This window comes from Gopherus flavomarginatus, chromosome 6 (assembly GCF_025201925.1).
Source record: "Gopherus flavomarginatus isolate rGopFla2 chromosome 6, rGopFla2.mat.asm, whole genome shotgun sequence".
In the NCBI taxonomy this organism is placed as follows: Eukaryota; Metazoa; Chordata; order Testudines; family Testudinidae; genus Gopherus; species Gopherus flavomarginatus.
The window spans coordinates 108,200,814-108,214,153 of NC_066622.1; the positions used below are offsets into that span (position 1 = coordinate 108,200,814).

The 13,340-nt window shown below is 39.4% G+C and overlaps 1 protein-coding gene across 8 annotated transcripts in view; it reads right to left on the bottom strand.

The window, feature by feature from the left end:
* EXOC6 (exocyst complex component 6) overlaps nucleotides 1–13,340 on the bottom strand; it is a 195,186-nt gene that overhangs the window by 55,496 nt on the left and 126,350 nt on the right. For 4 of the 8 annotated variants that reach the window (XM_050959380.1, XM_050959379.1, XM_050959377.1 and 1 more), the window contains exons 18-19: nucleotides 6,973–7,152; nucleotides 2,817–2,846 (exon numbers count right to left, since the gene is read on the bottom strand). In XM_050959380.1, the coding sequence (XP_050815337.1) occupies nucleotides 2,817–2,846; nucleotides 6,973–7,152 (210 nt within the window). The remainder of the gene's footprint in view (nucleotides 1–2,816; nucleotides 2,847–6,972; nucleotides 7,153–13,340) is intronic. The other 4 variants (XM_050959382.1, XM_050959381.1, XM_050959385.1 and 1 more) reach the window with 1 other exon arrangement.

Sequence of the window (13,340 nt, forward strand, 5' to 3'; positions counted from 1 at the left end):
GGACAATTTCTGCTGAACAAGCTAATCTTCTATGGAACCAGCATCCACCTTCATCCAGGATAATTATACTTCCTCATTCTTGTGCTTTATCTGGTCTTCTCTGTTTAGATTGCAAGCTTTTCTGGGCAGGGGCTCTCTTTTATTATGTGTGCATCCACTGCCTAGCACAAGGCCTGTTAGTTGGGTTTTCTAGGCACTAATTTAATACAAATAAACCTTAATGGTGGGGGAGTGAAGTGAGGCAGACACTTTAGCTTAGAGGAGACTCCTTCACTATATCACCTTTGTTGGTGAAGACAGTTAATGTTTCCTTAGGGGTGGAAGGCAACATGTTGGCTATCCTTAAGGAAGCTGTTCTGAGGCCTCTGCTAAATAAACCATTACCAATCCATTAACAGGATTAAATTAAATGTGTGTGTGTTATGAGATGGTTAAGAAGTTAAGTGAGGGGAGTAAGGCAATGGTGCATTCAACGTGCTGATGATGCCCTGTACAGTGAACCACTATCTATATGAACTGCGGGTTGGATTAGGCTCAATCTGGACAAGACAGAAATAACGTGAGTGCTGTGGGGGAAGCATTATCAATTAATATAAGCACTCCTGATTAAGGGCAGATATTTGTCCTTTTAAGATTCTGGACTAACCTTGGATACTGAGGTAGCAGCTTTGGTCAAAAGTGCATTTTTCCAAATATGACTTTCAAGAAGTGCCCTTTGGAAGCAGATCTTGCTACAGTTATGCATGCCTTTATCAATGGCAGATTAAATTACTATAATGCACTGCACATGGGGCTATATACTGAGCTCATTTGAAAACTGAAGGTAGAGCAGAACATGGCTGCTTGTTTATTTAAGATTATGTTTCACAGAGGAAACACATTACTGCCAGTGTTCCAGAATCCACACTACCCACCAATATATTTTTGGGTGGAGTTCAAGGTGGTGGCTTTGAGTAGAGTTACTCAAACTTCAGTTGTCTCAGTAAAGAAAAGAGAATGCTACTCGTAGGGCATTTTTCCTGAGGGATCCTGGCTTTGGAAATTGGTCCTAACCCTCCTTGGTCTACCAGAGTCTATTTTCTGAACATACTTCAGAGCCCACTTTTTTTTTTTTTAGTCATTGGAGGGCGGGGAGGCAGGTTGATGGAACATGATGGATTGTTTGATGGGTTACTGTTATTAAAGGGGCTTAGTGAGTATCGGCAGTCCTTTATGTTTTAGTTTTAAATGCATAAAATACAGTACTCATAGCAAACTTTGGATGGATGCTAAAAATTGGAACTAATAAAATGAAAATAATCCTAAATAGATGTGAGTTAAAAAGGTAAGAGAGAGTGGCGGAAAATAATATAATTTCATAAACATACAACAAAAATTCCTTTCCATTTGTTAAAAGAAGCAACAATTTAAGGAGCACTTATTCAGGTTTATGCACCCCCCTGCCCTCCAAATTACTTTGAAAGTTTAGTTCCTTCCCTCATCCCAAATTTGGAGATAAGGACTCCTCCAACTTGCCTTTGACAGCCAGTCCTAGGAGTGATGTGTTATTAAAAATAATCCAACTGTTTGGCTACTCCAGATACAAAGTTGTGAATTATAATATACATATACACATTATGATGGAGTTTTTAACATTTCACCACTGAAAGGACTGTTGTTGAAGGAGACACGGAGGAATCCTGGCCTTCAAAAACTACAGGGAAAAAACATTCAAAGGGAATAATTTTGAGCCCACAAAACTCTGACTTTAAACTTAATATATGTTTTTGTTTCTATTTTACTAAAAGCACATCATTTTTGAAATTCTAGTAGCGCAGTTTCTAAACATCTCTATGTTTACATTCAATAAAAAAACATATCCTATGTTAGCTGGACTCTGGAAATTCTTTGGCTACTTAGTAGCAAAGCTTTTGGTAGATTCAGCAAAAACAAAATAACCAACATCTCAATCTACTTCTAATATATTTCTCCACAAAAATAAAGACATAAAATATGTACTAACTTTAAAAAATAAATGTTTCTAACATTTACTTCAATATCATACATAATAAATGCCTTACAAAATCTTTCATTTTTTAAAATCTGAGAATAATGCAATCAAATAAAACCAAATTGGGTATGATAAATCAAAATTCTACATGCATGTGAAATTACAAAAAAAAAGGCAATTCTGCCACTCCATGTTCTGAAAAAAATGCTAACAAACTCAATATTAATTTCTCAATTTTCATTATTTATTATCATGGAAATAATCTGTGGTTGATCAAAGTAAGCTGCTTTTTAAAAAAAAACTTGATGACCTGAAAATAATCAGGGCATGGATGAATCCCTAAATGCAATTAATCATTTTTTTACACAAAAACATTTGAGTGCAGACATTGCTTTAACTCCAGCCAGCATGTGCACCAAAAGGGATATAGAACTTTCACCAAATCTTTATTCTGTGCCACTGTTTCTCCATTTTAACCTTATTCTGTATGCACATCCCACAGCTGCATTTTGACACCTGACCTCACTTCCAAAAGGTCTTAAAGTCTCCTCTGAATTATCTCATTTGTGATACAATGCACATCCTATCATGTTTCTGCAAGGCTTTTAGGGTTCCTTCTGTCCCAAAATACGAAAGACCAATGTTAGTAATTAACACGTCTCTGGCATGCAACCACACAACGAGGTACCCAGTGAGTGATCAAACAAATGGAAGGGTTTTGTGGGTGGGGGGATTTATTAAGTGATTAAATATTGAAGCAATAAGCCTGCAGGCAATTCATAGTTTTTCAGTTTACATGCTTTTTCTTCATCTTGCATCTACTTACCGACATAGCTGCATGGTCATTGTTGTTATTCTGAGAAGGAAACCAGTAAGGCAATCAAAACAAAAAATTAAAATGTACTGTCAACATCAAAAGAAATGTTGGCATCAGTAAAAGGGAAGAAAATTCTTCAGAAAACTTTTATTTTATGAGCCTTGATAATTATTAAATACTAAAATTATTTTGCCATAGTATGCATGAATGAAAAATACCTAGATCTAGGAAGGCTTAATTTGCTATATAAAGTTTTGATATTCTTAACACTTACAGAAGACAAAAATATTTTGCTATAATCAAACTGATAAATTTTCTAAAATTCAAAGAAAGTCAAAATTCCTTGGAAAATGTAAGAAAAAAGATATAAACAAATTAAGAATTATTATTTTGCAAACATACACAAAAAAGTGATTAAATTGAAATAAGGGTACTTAATATAAAGCTTTTCTTTTTCAGTGGGAATGAGCTGTATGTCAAAATAAAAAACCCAAAGTAACACATTCCACAAGTAACATTTTCTGAGTTGATCTTCTAGCAAGTTTTAATTGTAATAAGTATTAATGATACATTTATTAAAATATTTAAAATAAAAATTAAATGGTTCCTTAAAAATATTTTCATCATGTATATTTAACATCCAAACTACAAAGCACATGACTATTAGTAATTTATTAATCTATTTCATTCAAGCAATACTTAGGAATGCTTTAGCACAATGCAAGGCTAAATAAAGTCTCTGTTCTGTAAGTAATTTATTTTTTCACAAATTTTACTATTAATGATAATTGGATGAACTAACAAATGTGAAAAGAAAATATTTTCCTTTTTCAAGCCTTTTATGCTAACACTGTTGTTAATGTACAGTACACCTACAGTCCTGGAGTACATGAGAACTTTAAGGAGAAACAATGCTAGAGAGACATCCCAGTGATGCCACAGTTGCTATGAGAGCAAAACCTGAGCAGTTTGGGTTGTCACCTTTACCATGCCATACCTAGATGTAGTAACTTGGATCACAGTGAGCCAGTTTTGGGTTCTTTAGATTCAAACATAAAATAGTATAATTGTATAAAACAATTAAAAAAAACCTGATTATAAAATGTAAAGTTACGTCCCCATCAATGCAAACACATCTAAGTATATGTCCATATGCAAGCATGGCGCACGCACACACACACACACACACACACACACACACAGACATGACTGTCTCCATACATTTAGAGGTAGTTATACATATTCCAGAAATGAAGTAGGTTCTAATGTCAGATGCACAGGAGTCATAATGTGTAACCTTCTGCTGTGCATATGCATATGAAAGCATATGCACAAGCGGACTGGAGTCTAACCATTCTCCAACAGGCAGCACAACATGTCTGAATCAGATTATGGAGAACTCATGGGAGCAAGGTGGCCATGTCTCCAGACTAGTAAACAAACACCTGAATTAAATTCTGCCTTTCTGCTATGTGGATACACAAGAGGTGGAGGGAGAAGAGGCTCCCTATACCTTCTTCTTTCCTCACCATACCCACAACCAAATGAGCAGGACTTGGTTCTATAGTTTCTGGATATAAAGAGTACAGAACTATTAATATATGTTTGAATATCCGTGATATTTCTACCTCCAATGCAATAAGGCACCAACATTTCTTGAAGTAAAATTGTGAAGCTTTTATTTTGTTAATGAAAAGTCCTCCTAAAAACTATCCCATCCAAAATCCTATATGTGGTACATTGCAATCTAGCTTTGCTTAAGCCATCAGAATCTCTAAGGTTAGGCTTGTTTATGTTTTATTAACTTGTTTAATTATGAAAATGAGACAGTTTTGTGGGCTTGTCTATTGAAAATACCTTTATTATAAACATCCTTTTTAGGACAAATATTTCCTACTATTACAAATCAAACTCTGAAACTAATGGTAAGGAAAAGAATTAAATCATAAACTAATTTTCATATCATTTTTACAGCTCTCACACTAACATTTATATACAGAGGTCTGTAGAACAGGTTTCCACATTTTGTTGACTTGTTCACAAACCAATCAACCAGGTCAAGCAAATGTGTCCTAGGTTATTCTATTAGAGATGCCCAGAATAAGACAAAAAGATACCATCCTACATTTTACAGGAATTGTAATACTGGATCAAACTGGTAGTCCATCTAGTTCAGTATCCTGTTTATTACAGTGGCCAATACCAAATGCAAGAAACTCAAAGTAGGGAATTATAGAATAACCAGTCCACCAGGGGAAGTTTCTTCCTCACCTTCTCAGCTAGAGGTTAGGTTATGCTCTAAAATATGAAAGTATATCCCTTCCATTCTTTTTATTCAATTGTTAACTGATATAACTGCTTCCGTCCATTCTTTCCCATTAAGTGCTACAATGTTGGCACAGATAGGCAAGTTCTTGCAAGGAAACGACACGTACGTTATCCCACTAAACCCAGGGTTACTTAAAACGTAAAGCAGTGTCACCAAACTGAAATGTAGCACCCCACCATGAGTGCAAATGGCCATAAGCAATATAAGTATATCAGTTATGACTAATGAAGCATAGCCCCTAAAAGAGGATTAGAAATGTTCCACATCCCTCATATTTCACACAGCTATTAACCTTATGTACAGAAAAAGGAATACTTTAAGAGTGGGGAAAAAACTAAGATAGAGAAAAATCAAAGCCACTTTAATATTAGATTTGGAATACTAGATCTGTCCCATTGTGCACCAACTCTAATATCTTTTCTCCTCTACAAATGGCCAAATACATGATGCTTCAGAGGAAAGCAAAAAAAATCTCTAATTCCTTTACCTATTGTAATTATGCTATAGTATTCATAGGTGAAATTCTTTTCTTGATTTAACTTCCTACAGAGATGTGGAAACTCCAGACTAATAGAAATATGTTATATTTATTAATAAGATTGTACACCTGTCCAGAGGCACTGAACGTGGGTGAAGCAATCACACATCAAGCAATGCAACAAGGAACATGCTGAAGCACAATGTAATGAATCCATAAAGGCTAGATGTTTTGGGCCAAATTCTGCTGTGGCACTGATACAAGGGGCAGCTCTAGCTTTTTTTCACCCCAAGCACGGCAGACAGCCTTTGGCAGCTTGCCTGCAAGAGGTCCCTGGTCCCGTGGATTCGGCAGCACACCTGCGGGAGGTCGGCCGGTCCCGCGGCTTCGGTGTACCCGCTGCCAAATTACCGCCAAATTCATGGGACCAGCGGACCTCCCGCAGGCTCGCCGCCAAATCCACGAGACCGGAGACCTCCCGTAGGCAAGCCGCCAAAGGCTGCCTGACTGCCGCCCTCGCAGGGACCAGCAGGGTGCCCCCCGCGACTTGCCGCCCCAGGCACGCGCTTGGAACACTGGTGCCTGGAGCCGCCGCTGTAAACTGGAAGTAATTCCATTGATTTCATTGGAGTTACTCCAGCTCTACAATGGCATAAACTAAGAGTAGAATGCACCCTAGTAGTTGTGCACATGTCTTGAAAAGTGACTACTAAGACAATGAAATATAATAATTGATACATAAATCAGATGGACAATACTCCCTTTACTTGGAGCTAAGGAAAATAAGGAATTTATCTGACTCATGAATGAAGATTAGTTTCAGTGGGAACTCAGACAGGTAGAAGCCTATGGAGTTTTTATGGTCAAAAAAATACTTTAGTTTAAACATACTTTGGGTTTAAATTTTTAGATGCTGTTCAAAATCACACACACAATGTGCATAGGTTGAATCAGATTTGCATTCTGTGGATCAGTGGACTTGTCCACAGAATTTGCAGGCACAATTAAAATGAACACTTGAAAATCTGGCCTGAAGTGATTTAAGTTTTATGAGATCTAAAAAACAGTATGAATGTTTACTACTAGTAGTTGAGTAAAAAAAAAAAAAGCTTTGAGGTGCTGCATTTTATTTTCTTCGAAAATAAAATCTTTTACAAATATTTTATAATTCCATTTATCATAATATATATAATTCTACACTGAATAATGCATCAGTTAGCATGTAAGCAATCTGAAATCATGTCTATCCCCCAAAAATATTTACTTAAAAGCTATTTTCTTCCAAAAATCAAAAAGTTAAAATTTATAGAAAATAGGACTCCAATAATCTGAAAACAAAGCCTATTTTGTATACTTACAGGCAAGTGAGTAAAAACCTGAAATGTGCTTCTTAAGAAATTAATAAGGTCCATTAAATATCCACTGGCTCTTCCAGCAGGCTCAGACATTGTCCAATCGTAGTCAGCAAGCTGAATAAATTCATCAATTTTTTGGTTCAGTTTGGTGTATATTTCTCCTTCTGCTGCATGTCTTGCATCCTGAAAAAAATACCAACACTGCATAATCACCACTCAAAACTTTACTAAAATTGATATAACTCCACTGATAGAAGTGTCATTTAATGGAGCATGTGACTTTTTGGGAATTAAGTAAAACATTGCCTAGTTTTTAAATCCATGCTGTAACTTGTGGCTTGAAAGCACAATGTTGCCAGTGGCAACTTAATTAAATCCTTGGTTTTGTATTTTTTTTTTTTTAAGAATATCAACATAGTGCCATCCGGAATATGGTTTTTCAGATACTATGGTTATGTGTACTATAAAGATGTTGATAAATTAATCTCATTGTAGAGCAACATTAGTATTTTTCAGACTCATCCTGGAGACTTGGAGACAGAATAAAAAATCAGTCAGTCTGCTCTTCTTTCCAGTGAAAATCTTTAATTCAGTTTTGGAAAACTATAATGAAAATTTTCCGGACCAGGAACAAATTTATTTGCCCACTTTTACAAAGAAAACTGATCATGAAAAAACTAATTATCATATTTGTTATGGTTGAACAGCCAGGGTTCACAAGTTTTTACATTAACAATATACACCCTAAATAATAAAAAATGCACATTTTATGAATATGCATTTCCTCTTCATAAATGACAGTATAACACCCCGGGTTTCAGAACACACCACCCATTATCAATCTGTCCTCAGCAATATCAATTTTTTGGGAGATAACTGCAATTTCTTACTTCACAGGGGCACTGTAATGATGGATATATTAAAGATTATGAGGTGCTCAGATACCATGCTAATAGGAGTCAGTTAAATATATAAGATAAATCCCAGGACAGGTCATGATCCATCAGCATCTGAACTTCTCATACATCTCAGGTGTATGGGTGGGGTTCTTTGAGATATGTTGTCCACACAGATTCTACTCTTGGTGCACATGCACCCCAAGGAGGCAAGATTGGATTCTTTTCGAATAGCAGTGTCCAAAAGGGCCATGCTAGTGCCCTGAGTTACCACTCACCCCACAAAGCCAAGGGCATAGACTGGAGAGGCCTCAAGTGCCTCAGTTCCTTTGCCAATTAAAATCCCATAAGAGCAGTCTCTGATTAGCAGGGATGGAAGGCAGGTTGCGGAATCTGCATGCACATCTCAAAAAAAATATACGTAGTTACTGCACGGTACATAACTATTCTTTGTTCTTCAAGTTATTGTTCACACAGATTCCACTCTTTGTGACTAACAAGCAGTTGAACCCTATTTGCTTGGAGGATGAGAGTTGTCCCTTCACCAGTTCAAACACAACAAATGGCCCTGGTAACCCTCAAGAAGTCTTCCCACCACTTTCTGCAAAACTCACTTTGTGCCACCGCATAGCATATGGGCTATGTTCAGGGAAGGAAATCTTGCTATGTTCTTCTGAGGAAGAGAAAATTAATACACGTCTTCCAATGGTGGGGCAGTTCTGTCAGGCATGCCCTGCCTGGTCTTGCGATCAGCACTGAAGGGTGGTTTGGCAATAACATCCTGTAGCCTCTCGATGACAAGTGATTCTAGTGCTGATCCCTCAGAAAGGTCTCTCTACACCAAAATGGAAATCCCATGGATGACCATAGGCAGGGTCTCAGGTGGTACCACAGTAACGGGCCTTCGTGCCAAAGTGGATGAGGCCAAGATTGGTGCCTTGCTGTTGATACCAGAGACAGCATGGTCCTTGGTATGGGAACAGACGGTCAGTGCCATCTTGGATTTCAGCGTGGGCACATCGGTTGGGATTTCACCTTCAAACTTTTAGAGGAGTGAGGCTTAGGGGAGGCTGTTTGCCTCCTTTTTGGAGAGAGATATTTGTGACTGTTCTCATCCTTAGTACAATGCGCCTTCTGGCAGACTACATCAGTTTGGTGCCCCAGTTTCCATGTTAACTCCACCCACAGAGCCACACAATAATTTTGCATAATTTTGCCACCCAACCTCACACGTGCCCTTTTCCTCCCAGCTCAGCTAGATTCCTCCTGCAACTTTAGAGGTACCATTTCCCTTACCAGGCCTGGGGGGAGGGAAAGCTCCCTGGGGATTTTTATCCCCCCTCTCGTGGGCCTAGGGGGAAGTAGCTTACAGGTTCTTCATGCCTGCCCACTCTCTTATAGCTAGGGGGGAAAGGCAGCTCCAAGGGATTTGACTTCTCCTACCTCCCAGACCTGGGATTATAATCTTAGAGAGAAGGAGAGGGGAGATGGAAGAGGGAGGATACAGGGGAACTGATATATTGTTCACAGTAGGGGAGGCATAGAGAGCTGCTTTGGGCTACTGGGTTTTTTCTGCTTTCCCCTCTTCTTTCTCTTCTTGTAGAATGGTGCCTGCTGCTGCTTCTTTCCTCTCCTGAGAGGATGGGAAGAGAATTCTGTCTATCTACTGCTGTAGCTGTGATTGGCTGCTCTTTCCCAAAAGGTGAGGAAGTGGGGAAGACAGCCTGAGTGTTTTTCTTCCTGAGTAATCTGAAAACTGAGTTAAAGTTGGACATTCTCACATCATTGTGAGACTAGCGCCAGCAGGAGCCAAAAATGTGTTACTCTGAAATTAGGCAACATTGGAATTATATTTACTTGCCTCTAAATTATATATATATATATTTGTGCCAGACGAATGGGCAAGTAGAATTTAGTATGGCTGCTCTAACTTGCTACTGCAGGAACAGACAATAAAATAGCTGAGCTGCTAAAAACTGGCAGGACAATGAAATCAAAGCACTAGAAAACCACAAAGAAGGTATGGGAGTAACAGGAGGTACCAGATGACTGTGTATAAATAATCATTGTACCAATCAAGAAGAAAGGAGATCCTATGGATACAATAATTATAGAGGTATAAGCTTATGGATGGGATACAAAAAAATCATGATGAAAGTAATTGTCAACAAATTAAGGACAATTTTACAGGAAGAAGTACGTGAGAAACAGTGCAGTTTCAGACCTGGCCTTAGTTGATGAAAAAAAAAGGAAAAATGGGAATTAAAGATTGTCATAAACAGATAGCTAAGGGTTAATGTCTCTTTCACCTGAAGCACCTGACCAGAGGACCAATCAGGAAACCGGATTTTTTCAACTTTGGGTGGAGGGAATTTAGTGTCTGAGTCTTTTGTCTGTCTGCCTGCTTTCTCTGAGCTTTGGAGAAGTAGTTTCTACTTTCTAGTCTTCTGTTTCTAAGTGTAAGGACAAAGAGATCAGATAGTAAGTTATATGGTTTCTTTTCTTTGGTATTTGCATGAATATAAGTGCTGGAGTGCTTTGATTTGTATTCTTTTTGAATAAGGCTGTTTATTCAATATTCTTTTAAGCAATTGACCCTGTATTGTATCATCTTAATACAGAGAGACCATTTGTATGTATTTTTCTTTCTTTTTATATAAAGCTTTCTTTTAAGACCTGTTGGAGTTTTTCTTTACTTCAGGAAAATTGAGTCTGTACTCACCAGGGAATTGGTGGGAGGAAGAAATCGGGGAGATCTGTGTGTTGGATTTGCTAGCCTGATTTTGCATTCCCTCTGGGGGAATAGGAAAGTACTTTTTGTTTCCAGGATTGGGAACAGAGAGGGGGAATCACTCTGTTTGGATTCACAGAGCTTGTGTCTGTGTATCTCTCCAGGAGCACCTGGAGGGGGGGGGAAGGGAAAAAGGATTATTTCCCTCTGTTTTGAGACTCAAGGGATTTGGGTCTTGGGGTCCCCAGGGAAGGTTTTTCAGGGGGACCAGAGTGCCCCAAAACACTCTAATTTTTTGGGTGGTGGCAGCAGGTACCAGGTCCAAGCTGGTAACTAAGCTTGGAGGTTTTCATGCTAACCCCCATATTTTGGACGCTAAGGTCCAAATCTGGGACTAAGGTTATGACATGGTGGCAGCAGGTGGGATATAGACAGAATCCAGAAGCCAGTAGGAATATTATATTTTTCTCTTCTCTGCTAAGGGCTTTTTAGCAGAGAGAAACAGTTGGTTTTAAAAGGGAACCAGAGAGAATTTTTTTTTCTGCTCTCTCTGGCAGTTTGTGGCTTGCATGTTAAGCGAGAAGCCATTAAGAGACTGTTGAGGGTCTTTTGTCACACAATAGCACTCCCATTGAGAGTCATTACCAGCACTATATGAATGCAAATAAAGTGGTTTTTCAGGTTTACTTAACATTGAAAATTAGCTAAAGGCACTGTTGCTAGGCAGACTTCAGGAGGCAACAGAGAACCTGCAGTTCAGAAGATAAACACCGGAGGGCACCCCAACACAAGAAAACAGGAATCATGACTTCTAAGGCAAAAATTGAGGCCGAAGGACAAATCAAAGAAGCTGAACACAGGCGAGAGATGGAAAAACACAAACAGGAACTGGAAATAAAACAAAAAGAGATGGAGATGAAAGAAAAGGAAGAAAGCATGAAACTGGCAGCCTTCCAAAGAGAACAGGCAGCCCAAGAGGCAGCACACAAAAGAAAAATACATACAAATGGTCTCTCTGTATTAAGATGATACAATACAGGGTCAATTGCTTAAAAGAATATTGAATAAACAGCCTTATTCAAAAAGAATACAAATCAAAGCACTCCAGCACTTATATTCATGCAAATACCAAAGAAAAGAAACCATATAACTTACTATCTGATCTCTTTGTCCTTACACTTAGAAACAGAAGACTAGAAAGTAGAAACTACTTCTCCAAAGCTCAGAGAAAGCAGGCAGACAGACAAAAGACTCAGACACTAAATTCCCTCCACCCAAAGTTGAAAAAATCCGGTTTCCTGATTGGTCCTCTGGTCAGGTGCTTCAGGTGAAAGAGACATTAACCCTTAGCTATCTGTTTATGACAAAGATGTTTGCTGTTTTCATTGACTTTACAAAGGCATTTGATTCAGTTTGAAGGGAAGCATTATGGAAAATAGCAAAATCATATGGAGTTCCAGATAAAAGAATTGCAGTTATAAAACCTAGGTACAAAGATTCCTGCAATGCTGTAAGAATTGGTGGGAACTAAAGCAACTGGTTCAAGTCAAAGTATGGTGTAAGACAAGAGGCCACAGAATCAGTCATATTTCATCATGTTATTAAACTGGACATTAAGAGCATTAGATAAGTTGGAGGGTGTGACACTGGATAATCTAGAGCAGCAGCGGGCAACCTCTGGCCTGCACGTGGCCTGTCAAGGTAATCCACTGGCAGGCCGTGAGACAGTTTGTTTACATTGACTGTCCACAGGCGGAGCTGCGGGAAGCAGTGGCTAGCATGTCCCTGTGGCCCTCACCGCGTCCTGCAGCTCCCATTGGCCAGGAACAGTGCACTGCGGCCACTGGGAGCTGCGGGCGGCCATGCCTGCGGACAGTCAATGTAAACAAACTGTCTTGCGGCCCCCTAGTGGTTTACCCTGACAGGCTACATGCCCACCGTTGATCTAGAGTTAAGCTCCTTAACTTGTGTAGATGACATTGCACAACTGGCAGACATGTTTGCATTGATGATGATTGTTACGGAGTTCCTGGGTGATGTTCTGGAACTGCTCCCTACAAAGCCAGTCAGGACTCTGGTGAAGTCTCCTCTCTGTGAGCAGACTGTCTTCAGGGCAAGAAACTCACACGGCTTCCACCTTCCTGGGTCTGACCTTTGGAGAATTCAGTATCCTCTGCCCCTCCTTGCGCTTCCCACAGCGAGTCCGCCCTGGCGGGGTCCTGGAGAAGCCACAGGGTCCTGCAACCCCACTTTGCAGTCATACATGACTCTTAGCCAGCCAATAAAACAGGTTTATTAGATGACAGGAACGTGGTCTAAAACAGAGCTTGTAGGTACAGAGAACAGGACCCCTCAGCCGGGTCCATCTTGGGGGCAGCGAGCCAGACACCCACGTCTGCCCTCACTCCTGGTCCCCAGCTAGCTCCAAACTGACTCACCCTACAGCCCCTTCTCCTCTAGGCTTTGTTCCTTTCCTGGGCCAGGAGGTCACCTGATTCCTTTGTTCTCCAACACCTTTAGCTATCTCCTTGCTGGAGGGAAGGGCCCCAGCCATTAGTTGCCAGAAGACAGAGTGTCGGCCATTTATGTGCACTGGCTCTTTGCTTTGCAACACTCTAACCCCCTAGACTTAAGAAATGCATGGGGAAACTGAGGCACCCACACACTATTCAGAGGAAACATTAAGAACACTCTCACTTCATCACAATACTCTTTACTTTCTTATGATACTCTTCACTCTCTTG